The sequence below is a fragment of the Paramisgurnus dabryanus genome, chromosome 2 (genome assembly GCF_030506205.2).
Source record: "Paramisgurnus dabryanus chromosome 2, PD_genome_1.1, whole genome shotgun sequence".
Lineage (NCBI taxonomy): Eukaryota > Metazoa > Chordata > Actinopteri > Cypriniformes > Cobitidae > Paramisgurnus > Paramisgurnus dabryanus.
Window position 1 is genome coordinate 26,179,016 of NC_133338.1, and position 20,294 is coordinate 26,199,309.

Below are 20,294 nucleotides of genomic sequence, written 5' to 3' on the forward strand. Positions count from 1 at the left end.
TTCAAAGTGTGTGGGCGCTTTAGAGCATCTTTCGTTGCTAAGTAACCTAAGCATTGCTTGACGCTGTGATGAGCATGTGCCGGCGGAAAAAGAATTTGGCGCCCAGAAACACGCACGTTTGTTAAAAACTGTATATCTGATCATCGTTTACACTTTTGTATGATTTTGTATGATTCTCTTATGTACAAGACCGATATCCATCAATGTGCACATGCGGATACACGCATGCGCCCCAGCTACACACACACACACAATCTATAACCACTGCACAACTAGTTGTGAAGTGCATACGCGAGATTAAGTCACGTGACTGCAGTAACGCGACTGACGTGTTATCCTCAGTTATCCTTTTTTTTAAACTTACAGCGTGCGTCTCCCTCAGACTGTAAACAAAGCTTTGGCGCACAAAAACAAAACAGCTGGGGTGCACCAGATAACAAGTCACCCGCGTCGTACGTCATCCACGTCTCTGCAGTCACGTGACTTTAGTCTCGCGCATGCGCTTCACAATAGAACCGGAAGAGAAGACATTACTGAATAAAGTCTTAATTTTTGTTATTTTTGGACCAAAATGAATTTTTTTGATGCTTCAACACATTCTAACTGACTAATGTGACATGGACTACTACTACTATGCAATGGAAAAGCGCCAAGTGGTTGCTCTTGTGTTGTGGGTGGTTGCTGGGTGATTATTTATTTGGCAAAGCAAAAAGTGTCCCAAGTATCCATGATGGCCCATATGGTTCATTTACTAAGTGTATGGGATTTTATTGAGAACTGTAACACTAGAAATGAGCAGCAGTTAAAGCAGTGGTGAGGCCAGAGATTTTAAACTGAGTGGACCTTGGTAAAATAGGGCGGACCTCAATGCCTACTCTTAAATTACATACTTTTACAATATAGTAGACCCAGTTGTTAAACAGTTAACATTATGTTTTTTAAGTCATGGATTGAATCATTTTTGGATCTTCTTCATTCTATAAATTAAATACAATACATTTTTTTTATAGCTACATAAGTGATTTTCCTTTTGTCTCTTGTTGTTTAAATAATACGATGTCGATGACACAAACATAGCAGATTTCTTGAGGGTACTGCCAGTTTAAGACTGAATAATCACGGATTCACACACATCTGATTTGAGTTCACTTTTATAAAAATACTTGCCAAGACTGTAGTATTTCGAGATAATTTAGCGTAGCGTGTATGTGACATTGTCAAGCACATTGAGTTTTTGTCTCCATTTGAGTATGTGTGTGCGTCTGTGTGCACAGCAAACGGTTCCCTTTAACTTTTTATTGAGGTCAAATAGTTTAAAATGGCTTGAGACACATGGTTTAGAAGTACATGCTGTTGCAAATGAAAAACCTTCTGTGTAAACAGTTATTATGAATGATGCGTGTTTTGAGCAATTATTATTAAAGAAATGATTATAATTTATGCGTGATTTCTTCTGCTTTTCCACAAAAATATGTTGTGTTTATTCTGACTGGGTGGGCCAGCAATCAATCTGAGTGGGCCAGCACCACCCTTATGTAGCCTCGCCACTGAGTAAAAGATACCTGTGCAAGTACCACTAACAAATGATATTTTGTCAGATAGATATTATTAAAGGACAAGTTCGGTATTTTAGACTTAAAGCCCTGTTTTCAGATTGTTTATGGCAAAATAGAATGGTTTTGACTGAAATTTCGACATTTGCGGCTGCCCTGAGAATTTTCGCGTGTTTGTGTTTCATCTCACACCTCTACAATGGGTTTAATGGTGCACTGGAACAATCCTTCCTAAAATGCATTAAACTTTCGTTTACAAAGACGTGAAACTCACCGAGTGGTCAGGGGTGTTCACTGGTATGCTCACACAAAAATCGCTGCAAAAGATGCTTTCCAACAGGTGTTTTATCATTCGTTGTTAACTTGTGGACCTATTTTTCCAAACGCCTCACACCCGTACATTCTTCCGCTTAGAACTTGAATAATAAACACTCCAGCCCAGTTGGTGGCGCTTATCCGCCATTGCCAATTGCAAGAATAGAAACAAAGTTTCCGGCGCGGAGTAATACCGTACCTCATAGCACAACTAATACAAGTCAATGGAGTTGGCAAAAACTACGATAAAACCTGTTGGAATGTGTATTTTGCAGCGATTTTTGTGTGAGCATACCAGTGAACACCCCTGACCACTCGGTGAGTTTCACGTCTTTGTAAACGAAAGTTTAATGCATTTTAGGAAGGATTGTTCCAGTGCACCATTAAACCCATTGTAAAGGTGGGAGGTGAAACACAAACCCCCCAAAATTCTCGGGGCAGCCGCATATGTCGAAATTTCAGTCAAAACCATTCTATTTCACCATAAACAATCTGAAAACAGGGCTTTAAGTCTAAAATACCGAACTTGTCCTTTAAATCTATGATAGAGTTTTTTTCACCTTCACACTTTTGGGGAAAACCTATTTATCATTATATTTTTTTAATGTATGGTTTTAAAATACAATTTTCAACAGAGGAGGTATTAAAATGTAATTCAGTTCCTTCTACATTAGCCAGGCTTACCGTTCTGAATACAAGGACATGCTTTAATGACGGCATTGATTGCTTCACTTTATTATGTGTCTAATTATAGCCAGGTGATCTATGTCTTGAGCTTCCTAAGGTCCAGCAGCATTAACCAACACATACATTGTTGAATCAGTCTGCCAGGACCAATCGCTAGATCGCTGTTTACAGTTACCGACCTCATCCACATTAAAGCCCAAATGAAATATCTACCTTGAAAGGATGAAGTTATCTCTGTCAGACTCGATGTTCCTCTGCTGGTCCGGAGCGACATGAGAGCTGCAGTGTTGAATACAGTTGTGCGGTGCTCAGGACAACCACCAGGGAATGCTGTTGAATCTTTTACTTTTATGGGTCACATGTGGTCATGGAGAGGGATGTGTTTCTTTTGAATGAATTGTCTCTTATTTGGGAATCAATCAGACAGGTTATAGGTTTCATCTCTGCTGTGGTCACATTTAAATTTTATCCAATTGAATGAATTCAGCGTATAGTTAGCCCATGTTTAAGTGTTATTAAAAACTAATCTCAGATAATATTTTTCTTTGCTCATACGTGTTTCATATTGTTTATATGACCTAATAATTTTGGCCACCACTGTATATCTGGCAAGTCTTTTCATGGCATGACTTGTTGTGTGGTCATATAAAGAGCATCTCTCTGTTCTAATACACAGAACAGGAAGGTTCCGGTTGCATCCGGAGAGCAAGCTCATCAGTTACTGCTGATTTGAGGCGACCCGCTGGGGATAACCCTAAAGCAGGTGTAATCTGAGAGCTGGGGATGGGGCTTATGGTCAGACCCTTCTTTCTGACTCACTTTAGGGATCAGACCCCTTCTCGCTTACCCCTATCCTTTAGAGACTCACAGGAGATGGGGAAGCTGCTGACGGCCTGAGTCTGGATGACAGTGGGCGGCTCATTTCGGGCTGATCTAGCATTAATTTCACCGATGTAACTCCACCACACTCTCTACAGACAGGCTGCCAGAGGTGTGGGAAGCGGTTGGGCAGAGCAAACAGAGGTCATACGAGCAATTAGCACCGCTGTATTGTTGGTATGTGAGACTGGCATACCTTCATGTTAGCACGTTTGTTTGCGTAGTGAGGTTCAGAATTATTAATCTTGTTGGAGTTTTAGAGCACATCTCTGAAGATACCTAATGAAAGAAATAACAGATTGTGGATAAAATCAGATATTCTTACCTTTATGAGGTGGAGAAACTGCTTGGAAATAGTTTGAATCTCTTTTTGGTGCTTCATTGGGTCTTCAAGGCTAATTAAGTGGTGAGTACCATCTGCAAAGCTGTCTGATTTAGACACATACTCTGAACAGTTTTATTGACAGTACATAAGCCGACTCAGCAGATCATGTTTATTGAAGGATCATTAATTGCTAAATGACTAAGATAGTTTTTTCAAAGATGATCTAAAGATGTTGGAAGTCATATTATTTTATTGTTATTCCTAATACTACCATAGTTTAACTGGTTAGCCAATAAACGTGTGTTTATGTAGTGGCTTTGACTACAATTTCAAAGGAATGCTATAAAACACAAGCCTGTTATAATGGTTCATGTGTCATATAACTTTTTTAAAGAGCCATTATCTGTTTATTTCGCACCTTTTGGAGAACGTAGGATTGCACAATGCTCTTTCTTTGAAGAAGTGTAAAATTGAGCAATAATGAAGCTGCGTTTTGCTTTATAAACAACACTGCTTCTTTTTCAATGCTATACTCTTTGTGTATTGAATAAGATACAGCACTGTACTCAGGTTTGTTTGGTTTCTGGATTTTATTTGGGTCTTTTAAAATGACATTGTTAAACAGAGAAATATCTTTGCTCAATCTGTTGTTATAGCTTTCTTAGTTTCAATGTTTTTGTGCAGTAACACTGCATGCTTTAAAAACCGCATGCCAAAGTTTGAACCCTAAGGTTAAGGACTTTCTACCCATTTTAACCCTGTAATGGCTCCAGTTTACCATCTTTAGATTTAAAAATGCAAAGATTTAGTAATAATCACTGTTACCTTGTATGTTTTGAACATCTCCCACATCGTCAATGGCTTTGAGCAGAATATTGCCACCCATCTGCCATCAGACCTGCATAATCAATTTTTTGCACTGACAGTTTTTTTATGTATCAAAAGAAGCAAATATGCTGGCCAAGGATGTGACATCCATCCGTTTTCTGCTGCTTACCAGCTGAAACATCACAGAGGTGAAGGTCTGTTTTAAACAACATGAAGGCGAAACAGTTTGTGTTAATTTAATTTATTCTGGCAATTATCTGTTAAATCAAGTTGACATCGGGTTTTTTTGACTGTTTTGTGTGAGATGATGACACAAGGTAATAAAGAGGTTGCATTATGAAGCCAGCTCATTAAAGGGGCAATCTTTCTGATTTCTGATTTCTGTTTCCGTATTACATTGAAACGTATGCATCTAAAGCTATCAGACCCTGACAGATATCAGATGTCAAGGCTGGTTTAGTGATTTGGAAGAATAAATATTTTCAGAAATACTATTCATTTCCGGTGCATAAAACATCCGGAAAGATAAATTTAATTATATTTCATGAAAGTATACATTTTGGGGCATATTTTAAATATGTTTTAATGTTGTATAATTGTGGTTGGAAATGCAGCACAACCGTTCTCTATTTGCTGTTTAATGTTTTGTAATTGGAGGGTTTATGTGAAGTTCAGATATGGAGGAGGCTCATTGCTGAAGGTCCCCTTTGGCTACAGGCCAGTAATGGGTGTAGTGATCTGCATATGTAATGCATATGTAATGTTTGATTTTAATAACTATCTTGCACATGGATTTGGCATATATCTGATTAAGCATCCATCATAATTCAATCCCACTTATCTGCCCTTTGCCAATCTAGCATTTAAAATGTCACACACTCCCAAAGTCAGAGATCACTAGTAAAATGCTTCTTTATTTGGCATTTTACTGTCTTATATATTATCAGCATATTTTAGTGTCTTAAGAAGCATGGGTATATTTGTACCAAAAGACAAAAATACATTGGTCAAAATTAATGATTTTATTACATCAAAAATCATTAGGGATATTATGTATCATATTCAAAGATATTTTGTAAATTTATCAAAACTTTATTTATCATTAGTAATATGTGTTGCTAAGGATGTCATTTGGATAACTTTAAAGGCGATTTTCTCAATATTTTGATATTTTTGCAACCTCAGATTCCAGATTTTCAAATAGTTGTGTATCGGCCCAAAATCATCCTATCCTAAGTTTCAAGTTCAAGTTTCAAGTTTATTGATTTATAGAGCACATTTAAAACAGCACACAGGCTGACCAAAGTGCTGTACAGAAATGCATAAAAAGACAGAGATAAGAAGGATACTAATCATAATAATAATAAAATTAAAATATAGCTGCAAGCCAAAAAAGGCACAGAAGAAAGTAAAGTTGAGTTCGGATGAGCGGTTAAAAGAACCTAGGAAAATCTTTTGATTTCAGACAAAATATTATAACAGTTATCAGCAAAAAAGCTGTGTTCTCATTCAGTGAAATATCTCCCTCTCTTCTTGAGGAGCATTGGCAATTAGAACACTGAAGGAAACGTGAGTGGTGCTTGCAGTGGCAAAACTCGGCTCACAAAATGTTACAGTGGTGTTAATGAGTCAAAAGAGCCCACCCTCGTGTCTCTACGATGTTCTGATGCAGAGAAATAGCTCTTGCACAAACAGTTCATAAGGTATTCTCATTGGTTGTTAGGGAGTGAATTGGCATGAACTAATGAAAAAATACTCCAAGCCATTAAAGGATTAGTTCATGAAGACTCAAGGTTTTAGTTGTGCTGTAACAATAATGTTAGTCAAAAATACCATATTTCTATCTCAAAACCACTAGGTGGCGCAATGCCAAAATTGTGCATGCAACCTTAGGTCGTAACTGTGTTGCATCTAGTTAGTTTTATGACTATAGACTTTAGTTTAGTGAAGAAACAGTTGTATGACCATAAGGTTGCTTGATTTCAAAGGTTTTGTTCAATTATAAGGCCAACTAGTGGTGCAAGCATACAATTTTTTTGTGTAGGCTCAGACTGTGGTCGTACATCAGTGTATCAAATATGGTGGAAAAATCTCTTTCCATTGCGGAGTTATAACTATTTATGTTTAAAAAACACAAAATTTGTAGGTAATTTTTTAAATTTTTTGTAATTTTTGGGCCATTTCTGATGGAAATTTTAATATAACGTCAATAGAGTTTTTTGTTCAGAAGGTAATGTAATGTTCTTTCTATGGTGTTTTCGAGTCGATCGGAATAATGCTCGCGGAGATATTCGCGTGTGTTTGTTAAGTACTTTTTTTGATGCGCAGGGTTAACCATAAGGCAAATTCTGGTATTTTTGGGACCGTTGGACTCGGCAACTATTCAGGACTACAAAAAATCAAGTCCCGTGAAAATACGTTGATTTTATAGCCAAAGTTATAAGCATGTACAACATTTGTCTGACCACTAGGTGGCGCTGTGACAAACTCTGCATGCCCCCTCAGATCTTGACTGGCATCACAACTACCAAGTTTCGCGTCAATAGACATAAGATTGTCGAAGATACAGACTAAAACCTGTTTTTTTGCGCTTTACGTTAAATTTGTTGACGCGCTATAGGACAACAGATTGGTTTATCGAAATTCTTTTAATAACTTTTTGCCGTGAGTGTCTCTAGATGGTACATGGCAATTTTCGTGGCAATCGGGGAAAAGCTATAGGACAAGTTCGCAAAAGTCCCTTTTAGTTTTGGCAGAAAAATTTTCATAACGGAAAATGACGTCATAGGGTCTAATCGAATCGTCTTGAGCCAAAGAATCAGAGGAAACAAGAATTTTGTTTTTAGGACTTACGGGTCAAAAGTTATAAGCAAAAGCATAAGTGCAACTTTGGACTGTTGGTGGAGCTAGTGGGTTTGAGATAGACTCCAAATTTGCTGTGGAGACTTTTTGGACGTCCTTTAAAAGTGTGCCAAATTTCATAACTTTCCTATGTATGCTGCTATGGGCTGCCATAGACCGCAGTGGCGGAAGAAGAAGACGGAAGAATAATAAGAAAACTAACGGATACAATAGGGCTCTTCGCCCATTCTGGGCTTGATCCCTAAAGATCAAAGAAAGTTAAGCGATAAGTCTAAAAAAGAAAAAAAACAGTCTATAGACATCACACAATATTAAAATTAGTTTTCAAATCCTACATTTTTAAAACTTTGGACCCCACTGTAGCAGGTGGTCACACTCCATATTTAAAGATGCTCATTAGCTCTCATCGAGGCTGTTACAGCAGCACAGAGGCTGGGGTTGAGGGTTTCCTCATTGGGGGATTGTGTCTAGCATGCAGAAAAGCGAGCCAGTACTGGTCACCCCTCTGGTGTACCTGAAGGCACCAGACTCATCCTTCACATGCATCCGTAGCTTTCATTAGCTGATAGCAGCCATTCGCACGGCCCACGATCTCGCCAGTTGGAGCTCTGCCAATTACTCTTCGCTGCAGCCTTCAAAGGTGCTTACTATTCTTTAAAGATTCTTTCTCCTTCTCTTTGAATCTGTTCTCTTCTCTTCGTCTCTTCCCTCCCGTTATCCTCCTCCTGCGTCAACCCTGCGTCTCATTTCATCTAATTCCCTTAAATCTCTCTCTTTCCCGTTCCCACTTTACACTGCATCATGATCACCCCCATCCGTGATGGTGTCTCATGCTCTGAATGCGGAAGGCATAGAGCAATAATTTGACAGCACAGCAGAGACTCGCATCATTTGGTTGGTGATAAATACAGTACAGTATGTGAAAGCAGTGTCGCAATCCCATTTGGGCAAGCTGTTGTTGTGTTTATGTAAGTACGTACACAGTCCCCACCCCCTGCATCTCTCAAACAGTGGGAGATCCCGAGAGCGGGAAGGCCGTTTAAATGAAACTCGTGAGCTGGGCAGTGCTTGTCTGCAGCAGTAAGAGCAGCAGCAGAGGACCTGCGGCAAGAATGTGGAACCGGACGAGTTATTCTGAGCACAGCCCGCAAACTGGGCAGCCTTACTACAGTTTGCCACACAGGTGTGTATCTGCTGTCCTTCTCCAGATCGAGAAACCAGCTGTGTTTTAGCTGCTATACAGATACAGTATATATACTAAATAATGCCGTTGTTATGCATGCACGCATGTATTGATTGATGGTGTTGATGGCTTTCCTGTGATTCGGATATGCTAGAGGAAGATGTTTGAATGAAGTTCTGGTTGAAAGTGTGCATTGTGGAACCCTATTTATTGATAATGGGTTTCCTTACAGTCTGCAGTTATTTATGCATGGTGTAGCTGTGTGTGTTTTCTGCTTGTTATCGCTTTGAATTGCACAAATGAAACATTGAAAGGTGAGGGATCTGTTTGAGTACTAGTTATTGATAGTCTTTCCTCGCTCGCTAGAAACAAAGTTTTCTTCGTTTAATTGCATTGTGTAACTTTTAGAAGGATTTCTTGACAGCAATGCAATATAATATACATATCTATATTATCAGTGGTGTTTTTATTACCATAGAATGAGCTGTTCTGATCTACATACACCACGGGTCCCCTTAAGGATTAGTTAATTTTCCAGATAATTTACTCACCACCATGTCGTCCAAAATGTTGATGTCTTTCTTTGTTCAGTCGAGAAGAAAGTACGTTTTTTGAGAAAAACATTCCAGGATTTTTCTAATTTTAATGGACTTTAATGGACCCCAACACTTAACAGTTTTAATGAAGATTAAAATAGCAGTTTCAAAGGACTTAAGAGTCTTATCTAGTGAAACAATTGTCATTTTTGGCAAGAAAAATAAAAAATCTGCACTTTTAAACCAAAAACCTTGGCTTCCTCCAGTTTTGTGATGCGCCAGTGCGACCTCAAGTACAACGTCATCACGTCAAGAGGTCACAGATAACGTATGGCAAACTCCGCCCCAGTGTTTACAAGTGTGGAGAAAGAGGACCGTTTTGACTTTGTTGTATGTCAAATGATACTAATTAATGTCGTTGTGTAAGTTTATTGTTTAAAATGGTCCGCAAATGTGCGTTTAAAAGTGCATTTTTTTTTTCTTGACAAAAATGACAATTGTTTCGCTAGATAAGAGCCTTATGCCTAGTTTGGACTCATTTAGTGTACTTTGAAAAAATCCTGGAATGTTTTCCTCAAAAAACATAATTTCTTCTCGACTGAACAAAGAAAGACATCAACATTTTGCTTGACATGGTGTTGAGTAAATTATATGGATTTTTTTTTTAAGAAAATAGACTAATCCTTTAATAGTCGGCATGTTTCTACAGTAGCCCTTAACTTTTTTTCTCAGTGTAGCTTAGGCCATGACAAACATCTCCCCTGACTACATCTATTAGCTTTTTTTTAGATAAGACAGGGTTATTTATTGTCAGTTTTCTAATTATTGTATCTCATCTTTATCCTGATCTGTCAATATATGACCTGCTCTTTGTTATGATTCAAAAAGGGTCTTGGTGTCACAGAGGGGATTATGGGAAAATAGACTCCTCCATCTATTTATCATTCCCCCCTCTGGCTGCCCTTCCCTTCACCTCCTCTTTGAAAGCCCAATGACAGCTCCACACCAAACTGCATGTCATCTTCCGAGCACAAGGGCCGGCCATCATCTCATACAGTACAGTATAGCCACATCATTTAAATCTGCACCTTGGAAGGAGCTGCGTACAGCCGTACACTATTTATATTGTGGAAGGGTCTTTTGAATAAGACTGAAAAAATGCACTGGATCTGTCACCCGAGTCATGAAACCATGAAATGAAATGAATGTTTGTTTCAGTGATTTTATTTAGCTGGATTTTCACGAAGAAGCAAAATATTTCATATTTCACATGAATTCTGCAGTTCGGAGTATATAGGTAGGAATTGTATCTGAGCTGCAATCCTAGTGTAATAAAGTAAATGTATCAGTTGGTATGGCTTCATGCAGTGCTATGAAGCGTTGCTCAGCAGAACATTACTCACAGTAAATTGTCCTTTGGTGTGGAAGCTAATAAAGTTATCACTTACTTACCTTACTTGGTGAGAACAGGCCCATAATCCCCTGATCACACCGGCTAACCTCTGTAGTTATCCTGTCCACTTGCATTTTTAGCACTAAACGTTGACTGCTATTTGCTCTCTTAACTAATGAAGCACAGGTTGAGTGAACAGTGTGTGTTAGAGAGGCTTCCCCTGGGATGGAGATCATGTCTTTACCGTTACAGTCTAAGGTGTGGGGGAGATCTTAGTGATCCAGGTGGACAGGCTTAGTTAAGCTGATAAAAGGGGAAAATGGTGAGGAGGACGTCTCTCTTTGCTGATGCAGTTATAAATATTTGTGTCCATTTCTGTATCGTCTCTGTGGGTTTATACTGGATATAGAGTAAATGGGTCAGAGCTAATTTGTGTGTCCATGTCAGTGGTTGACTATTGTAGCTTATAAAACGGGCAGTTCTGGTTCTTCATTCTGATTGGTTGAAACGCGTTCTAAGCCGTGATAAAATAAACTGGTAACCTCATGGTTCAGACCACATTACATAAGTATCACTGCGCTACTGTTGCTGCGTACTGATTTATGAAAATAAACACCACAGTCTTTCATCATATTTTTATTTTGTCTACAATTGCACAATTAATGGCGATATCCAGATAAATGTCAATAAATATTGTTGAGTCATCTCGTCGATAAAGAGAAAACGTCTGAGGAGTTTCTAACTCAAGTTCATACGCGTGCTATTATCCACTGGGTAGCGATCTTACCCAACTTAAACACTGATGCATTCACTGATGCAACACTGAAAACACAGCGTGTAAGTTTTGATGGCTTTGAATCTGATCTCTTACATAAAGTTCTTCACAAAAATTGAATTATCTCCGCTTTTAGCTAAAAAATTTGAGAGGTGATAAGAGAACAAATGAAGGTAGGATGAAATGTTTTTTTTTTTTTGTTTGAAAGCGGATGGTCTGTTCTTTCATTTGATATTTTATGTTTATTTAAAGAAGATGTGGCAACTAAAAAAAAAAAAAACGCTTACGGGGAAAGAGTTCAGCATGCTTCCAAGTATATTTGATCATCACTTTAACAGTTGCACAATATAAATGTTAATGTATAAATTAAATTAGATGATGTTGGTTTATAAAATAAACACCACAGTCTTAAATCATATTTTCATTGTGTCTTTGCTGCATCTGTGTTGGTTGGGATTGGGAACTGCGCTCTGTTTCAGTCACACTTGATTCTGAGGAACTACTTTGTTTGGCGGAAGAGTAATATTTGTACTAATATAATTACAACTTATTTGTGTTTTAGTTTATAAAATCTCGCTAACGTTATGCATATGAAGTTACCTTTTTATAAACGCAATAAACCCCTCGAAGCTGTGGGGTTACAGTGCATTTTATAACAGCTAAGGGGGTTTTAACAACGCCCCTTAGCTGTTATAAAATACATTGGTAACCCACTGCTTCTTGGGGTTTATTGCTTTATTTTAACTCTTTCCCCACCATTGACGTTTTATCTTGTCAATTAAGAGAAAACATTTCCCTGCCAACACTGTTAGAAATAAAGGTACAAAACTGTACCTTTTCTGTCACTGGGGCTGTACCCTAAGTTTCTGTTTGGTACCTTTACAGCAATACAAAACAGAATACAATTTTGGGTAGATTACCGTACCTTAAGGACCTACATTGTTAGAAAAAAGTCAAAATATGTACCCTAGCTGTCAGTGGGGCAGCATCCTTTAAGAAGGTAATTGTATGGAGCATTAGGTAAAGATACAGTGTAATATGCATTTTTGAGTTACTAATAAGATCTCTTTGGTCCCAGTATGTACCTCTGAGGTACTAAAATGAAATCCTTAGGTGCAAAGCTGGACTTTTTGAAAGGGTACAGCCCCAATGACAGAATAGGTACAGTTTTGTACCTTTATTTCTGACAGTGAATGACGCTTTCCTGAGGAGTTTTTACCGTATCTGTAATTCTGATATTATCCACTAGAAACTCTTACCCAGTTTATAAAAACTGAAGCGAAAATTAATTTAATTAATTTTAAAGGCGGGGTGCATGATTTTTGAACTAACACTGCTTGCTGTAAAATATTACATAGCCCGACCCTGTTCAGTAAAAACATTCCAGTGCCTGACCTTTCAACAGTGTCCCTGTGTCCTAATCTGATCTGTGCTGTTTTTAGTCTGAGCTGATAATGCAGTCTGGGTCATGCACAAGGCTTGTTCATACGCATCTATATGCTTGAAAACGAGAGTGGCAGTTCTTTAACTGGATTGGTGTTTATAGGGCTCAGTGTGGTGTTTTTATGTCACAACATGAATTGTGAGGTGACAAAACGACTAAGATCAATGACTATAACTAGATAAGATTGTGCATGTTTCTTGTCTTGTTTTTAGAGCCATTTATTATTGGTTTCCCCTTTTTCTCATGCCTTATTAATTTCTACAACAGTGATGGAATAAGTAATTTAGTATTTATGATACACCGTCAGAAAAAAGGTCAAATGTACCCCGGCTGTCACTTTGGCTGTACCTTTCTAAATAGTACGGCTTTGCACCTAGATAGATAGATAGATAGATAGATAGATAGATAGATAGATAGATAGATAGATAGATAGATAGATAGATAGATAGATAGATAGATAGATAGATAGATAGATAGATAGATAGATAGATAGATGGGTTTGGTTGTGGTTGCATATGCCATAGTTCACCAGAAGTCAATGCTGCCTCTGCACATAATGCATACATTGTACAGTCTTATTGCAGTGGGCACAAAAGATGGTACATATTACAAAATGATACATATAGGGGCAGTTTTAAGGGCTGTTGGGTACATATTTTGACCATTTTTATTTATTTACATTTGTATGGAGCCTAACAATTCTACAGTAGGCGACTCATTATCTATTCGCTCAGGGTCATTGTTTTGTAATAATGTTGCATGATTGTATCACAGCTTTAGATAGCAGTGCATATGAGGGGTGTAGTTTAGCATAGAGCAAAAAATCCTACTTCATGCAGGAATGCGCTATTGCATTTCCATTGGGTGATGCATGAATGACACAGTGGAGGGTGTGCAGCAAAACCTCTGGTGCTTTTACAGTCACTAGCAATACATCTGACATGACACAGAGCTTTTGTGTACTGTATGCCTTTCTTTTGATCTAGGAAATAGCACCTTAAGGGTCTCTTAAACAAAATCCAGGTCTGATCTACAGCTCACCTGTGACCTTACACAACAGCACAGCAGGAAACCCAAGACTGCCATCGCACAATTCATGTAGGTGAACTCTGCAGTCACTCAGGGCCCAAAATTTACAACCAGCCACAGCCTCATGCAGGTGCAGCATGTTTATTTGAATTTTATAGTCACAAGCCACTTTGGCAGGTGCGTTCATATGTCATAATGATTTTTTAAGGCAAAAATACCATGGTTGGTTGAATTTAAAGAGTTACATTTGGACCATATCTGCATTACACAAGCAAACTTTATTAATTTTAATGGGAAAAGTCCAGATTTCATACTACAAAACGTTCTCCATTAAGACTAATGCTACGTACACACCAAATGTGGTGCATCGCGTTGCTCGCTCTAAATTACTCGCAGGATTTAACTTCATGTCATGCAAATTTTTTGCTCGACTGAAAATTTTCAACTTGGACGATGACGCAGCAAACGCGCCGCCCAATTCGCGCCATTCCCATCGCCCCGTGCATGGCCAGTCTGATGGGGTCTTTGCATTGACTTTGTATGTTATCCACTCGCGCAAATCGTTGAACTCACGTTTGGTGTGTTTGCCCCATAAGGATGTTTTGATAGCGAATTTAGTGTGTTTGCAGTCCTCGCGCGATGCAAATAACGCGTCTGATCGCGTCTTTGCATTGACTATGTATTTTACATACTCGTGCAAATCGTTGAACTCGCGTTTGGTGTGTATGCCCCATAGTGCTGCTCACACACCAAACGCATAGTATCGCTTGGCTCACTCTAGATTACTCGCGGCTTTTAACTTTGTGTCATGCAAATTTTTTATTTGAGTTGAATATTTTCAACTTGCGCGATGGTGCGTGTGAGGCGAATAGCGCGTGTTTTCGCGGAAATCGAGCAAGCCAATTCACATCATTCGCATCGCCCCGCGTGAGGACGCCTCTGATCACATCTTTGCTTTGACTTTGTATTTAGCTTTTTATTTAGTTTAAATATGAAACAGAAAATCCAATATTTGGAGGAAATGTTTGTTTGTGGTTTGAAAGGCACACTCTGTAGTATATTTAACGGGCATATTTTTCATCCATAAGGACCATCACCTGTTATATATAATATATTTTAAATGATTTTATTTATTTATTTATGAAAATTAATATAGTTCGAAGATTGTAGCGGAAAACATTTTGCTAGAAAACTGCATGAACAGGACTCTTGTGTGCCACATCATGTGAATCTCATGCGAGTCATTCTTTTAAACTTGAAAATATGTATATTTGCATTTAAAACGTAATCTTCTTCTGCATAAAGGATTCTGTCTAATGACATTTAATGGATTGTGAAAGATAGCACAGTATGAGAACAAAGGACTGGTGGTTAGACCATAGAAACATATTTACCCAATTAATCTGGGATTTGTATGCACTCTAAAAAACAAACGGTGCTATATAGCACCAAAACAGTTGCTTTGGATCGTAACGATAGAAGAACCATTTTTAGTGCCATATAGCACCGGTGAAGAACCAGTGAAGCACCAGTGAAGCACCTGTGTAGAACCATATAGTGCTATGTAGAACCATATGTGGTGCTATATGGCCCCTATATGGTTCTACACTGGTGCTTCACTGGTGCTTCACTGGTGCTTCACTGGTGCTTCACCGGTGCTATATGGCACTAAAATGGTTCTTCTATCGTTACGATCCAAAGCAATTGTTTTGGTGCTATATAGCACCGTTTGTTTTTTTAGAGTGTGCACAGATGGAGAAAACCAGGCTTTATTCTTCTTTCACAAGATAATTGGCTGTTTAAGGCATCATTACTACGACTGTGAAGTGTAATGGTCCGTTTACTTACTAGAAAGTCATAACTGTGGGTCAGTTTAAAAAAATTTTTTATATCGCGTCAATTTATTTTAAAACACCCCTATCATTTGTGTTACCATAGTCACTGTATCTTTGCAAATGGCTTGGTTTAAAGCTTGCTCTGTTACCCATATTCCACCTGCTGTAAATCTGTTTTATTGCAGCAGGGAGCCTTATGTTGTGACAAGTCTGCTTACATTTGGAAGAGGACCATCAGTGATAAATGCAGCTAAGTGTTTGGCTGAACTTAAGCTATGGCCTGTCGAATTCTCAGCTGGCAAGTGTCCTGAGAATAGCACAGAACTGAACATTTCTAATCTAAGGAGATGAGCTTAAAACTTTGTGTTAGAAGCAAAGTAGTAGTGAGATTAAAAGATTTCATGAAGTTACAAAAACAGATCATTTAGTCTTCATAATCTAAGGATTTAAAGGAGCAATCGGTTTAGTTCCTGTTCTGCATTCTACAACTTTTCATCCTGGGATTTGGATTGTCCTGATTTTGATTCCCTCAATTTTTCCCAGAGGAATACAGGATGAGACAATGCCATCTATATCGGTATGCACTGATATGACTCTCCTTTTTTGCAACAGATACTCTACCAAAAATGTACACTGAGGTCAGACGCAAGCTTTCTAACTAGCTGTATATTTTCAAACAAGGAGGAAAACCATGTCTTTGAATTTTATTTTCATCATACACCGTTTTAATAAACGTAAATGGGACATGCTTTGAGTTGCATGAAAACATTTATCCCACTTAACATTTATTGTACACTGATATTAATCCAAAAATTACTGGTATTTAAATGAATGTCAGTATCGCCCAGCCCTAACATAGGTTATGGAAGTAATTAAGTTCCATGATTTATTTAGTACCATGGTAAAAGTATCTGATGGCATCACTGTACTATGGTACCATGACATCTTATTGCAGGATTTTTAATGCAAGATATAGGGACAGGGTTTATGCTAGTCCCAAAAAAGCCATGTTTAAACTGCCTTAATTTAAAAACACCTTGTATCTTAAAATATATCAGTGCCATTGTTTTTTTTCTTAAAATGCACCTATTACATTGAAAAAAAAAACGTTATTTTGTCTATTTGGTATAATACAATGAGTATAACACATTATTTTCCACATACCCTACATTTTTGTAGCTCCAGATTTCACTCTCTTCCTAAAATGCACAGGGTTGAAAGCGCTGTGTCCCTGATTGGCCAGCCTGAATACCTCTGACATCAGCTGGAAAGTGACGCTTCTTACCATGTTTGAAAGATTCGCGCACAAATTATGCAATGCTGACAGGAGTTAACTTACAGGCTGTGAGTCCAAGCGGGAGGAATTATGATAATGTCGGTCTTGTATACATCATGTCATGATTCTGCCTTCTTGTCCTTGTTCTAATCTAGTTTTGACACAGGATCATGACAGGCCCATGTTTTGTGTGCTAGCGCATGGCCTTTTGTTTGGGCTGTGTGCTTGCGTGTCTCGTTTCCTGACCCCGCCCCCTCTTTCTCCTCGTTAATCACCTCATCATTGTTTGACTCGTGTCACCTGTTCCCCTCTTGATTTGCTCCCTTATTTTATGCCCTTGTGTTTGCTGTCTTGTGCCAGTTTGTTTTGTAAACTTACATGTATCTAGTTTATCAAGTCAAGTCAGTCAAGTAATCCTGTTGTGAAGTCTTTGTCAAGTTTATTCTTTTGTTTTAGTAAAGTCAGTTTTTGTCATTTACATATTCTTGTTATTTTGCCCCCTCGTGGGTTTTGCTTTTCTGTGTATTTCCCAAATTAAGTCTTTGGGCCCTATCTTGCACCCAGCGCAATTGACTTTGTCAGTGATGCATGTATCATTCGTATTTTGCACCGCCGCACAACGGGTTTTTCCCTCCACAGACGCAAACCATCCCTGATGCTATTTTGCAGTTTCAAAAAACATTTGCGCCACTGACCAGAAAAAAACGAGTCTAAAGTCAGTGGCGCGTTGCGCGTGGTTCATTATGCTATTTTAAGGGCGCATGCTTGAACATAATGTATAGCGTGCATTATCTAATCTACACAGATGCAACAGTTATTTTTGCAAATCATAAATTGTTACAATAAAAAATATTAACACATGAGATAAGGGAAATCATTGTGGTGAGCATTGTGCTGATAGTTTTTATTTATTTTGTGTGGCTGCATTAAAAAATTATCATGCAAATAACGATTAAAATATTTTCATATGTTTGTTGTGTGGCTGTATTACGTTTATTTTATGTAAATAATAATTAAAATGTTTTCATAAGAAACCTTAATGTATGTGAACTTGATTTGTAAGTGTACTTTGGGGTTGGACTGCTTGCGTTTCTTGGCTTACAGCAGTGAGGGTGGACGCAGCGATGTCCTCTGCTAGCGTCAGGTCCTGTGTAGAGGCAGATCCATAAATCCCGATTTATGCAGGCAAGCTTGGGATTCCCCCGTCTCCTGATATCATTGTAGCGCTTGCGGCGCAACGTCCTCGGGATGCCAGCTGATGAGACAATTGTGGCTATTTCCTCTCACGCCTGTTTAACCGACGCTGATTTGGGCGGGTTTCTCCCATCCCCATAGAAAACAACTTCTCTGCCTTTGACTGCTCTTACAAGAACGTGGGTCTCCTCGGCTGTGAACCGCTCCTGGCGTGCGCCTGGTAAATCCGTCATAATAATAGCAACCCGCCATGGAACTTGCGCACTTGCGTTTAAAGGGAATGTTGGATGACGTTCTGATTGGTTTATTTGACGTTACGCCCAAACTAACTAAAATAGTGAATCGGACCAACGGTGCTCGATAAGATGCACACTAGCATTGCTTTTTGTAAGGTTTGTTTGTAAAAATGACTTAAATGTCCTAATGTATTACATGGCACATTGGAATGCTTGATTCTGATTGGCCAGTTGCGGCAACAATCGCTCAAAACTAATAACACATGGTAACCCGTATGCTGCAAATCATTTTGAGAGTTAAAGTCTTGATCACACTGTTGGGCTTATTTCTGCGATAACAACCTGCTCCTGATACATGACCCCTGCCATAACTAAGGCCTATTCCTGGATCAATCTAAACACTGTCCAGAAAACCACCCCATGATGTTTGACCTTGAATATTCTATGCATCATAAGTTTGATTGTTTTCAACTTTTGTCAGCAAGATTAAAAAAAAAAGAATATCTGTAGTTGAGTTGATGAGACAAGGTGAAGTACATCATTATCATTCTGTCTGCTGTCTGAAATGGCCTTTGGGAGTTATTATTAGGAGAAAGAGTAACCTGAGAGGAATGTGTATATCCTGAATGACAGTGCATTCCTCCTATACAGGCGAATGCAGATATTCTTAGAGCACTCTGATGTGGGCTGTGTGAAGGACATGACTATGTTTATGTCCAAAAAAACAACTTTAACAGCAATACACTGCTGATAATGTGAAACCATAATAAGAAACTACAATATTTACGGACACAATCGCAGATACAATTCTCTCTAGCAGGGGTAAAGAAAGAAACATTTTATTATTTATAAGTTTGGCTTATAATATTATTTTGATCATTTTGGTCACAAGTAGTAGTAAGCACTACTTACACCTAAACGGCTTAACGCTTGTTCCCTTGTTGAGTTTGTTGGTATTGTTTAAATTTGTTGTTTCATTCTATAGGCTAAGATTTGTCTTTACATACTCAACAATCTTTGGCGTTTTTAAGTATGAGGGGTTGTCCCTTAAGTGGTTTCTACGCCCCTGCTCATTGATCATATGAAACCCTGATCTATACCAATGGAAGAGACCAGTGCTGCGTCCGAAACCGCCTACTACATACTATATAGTACGCGAAAAGCAGTAGGCGAGGCGAGTAGTATGTCCGAATACATAGTATTCGAAAAACAGTATGCGAAAAGTACCCGGATGACGTACTACTTCCGGTTAGATTTTGCAGTGTGCATACGATGGACGCTTCACTATCACATGATGCCCCGGACGAGGAGTTATCCAACGAAGAAGAAGAGGCACGCGGCTGTTTTCGCGCTGAAATGACATGACGTGATGACGACGTATGTCACGTGATGTAGCAACATGCCGGATGTAGTACGTCCGAATCTCATTCATACTACCCGGATTTATACTATACAGTACCTACTGTTTTAACGCCAAGTAAGTAGGTACTTCATCTAATTCAGTACCTACTATACAGTATGCGGTTTTGGACGCAGCCCAGGGCTGGGTTTCCCGATAACGATTGAACTTAGCACTTAAAGGCGGAGTCCACGATGTTTGAAAAACGGTTTGGAAAAGGAGACGGGCCGACTACCAAAACACACTTATAGCCAATCAAATCAAATCAAATGCCGGGTTGCGTATGTGTGGGGCGGGTCTATCAACGGAATGTCCAGATTCTATTGGGGTAGGGGCGTGTTTGTTTAGGCGATTTCAAATATCAACACTGGCTTTCAAACATCGTGGACTCCGCCTTTAAGAGCGCTTTCTACGAGCTACTTAACGAACATTTGTTGTTCATTTACGTGCGTTTCCCAAAGATGCACATAAAACAATCACTCGTTGCTACTTAAGAGTCGCTATCCGTTTGTCAAGTGCTGAAATGTCACTATAGAATGACTCGT

General features: G+C 38.7%; 2 protein-coding genes across 13 annotated transcripts in view; one reads left to right on the forward strand and one right to left on the reverse strand.

Moving 5' to 3' along the window:
* The window catches only part of nucb2a (nucleobindin 2a), a 572,456-nt gene that overhangs the window by 44,730 nt on the left and 507,432 nt on the right, over nucleotides 1-20,294 (reverse strand). The window lies entirely within an intron of this gene.
* The window catches only part of plekha7b (pleckstrin homology domain containing, family A member 7b), a 149,912-nt gene that overhangs the window by 26,998 nt on the left and 102,620 nt on the right, over nucleotides 1-20,294 (forward strand). The window contains exon 1 of one of the 12 annotated variants that reach the window (XM_065248870.2): nucleotides 8,528-8,632. The exons of the other annotated variants lie outside the window; for them this stretch is intronic. Coding sequence (XP_065104942.1) covers nucleotides 8,562-8,632 — 71 coding nt within the window. The 5' untranslated portion in view covers nucleotides 8,528-8,561. Of the gene's footprint in view, nucleotides 1-8,527; nucleotides 8,633-20,294 lie in introns of those variants that run through there. 12 annotated transcript variants of the gene reach the window in all.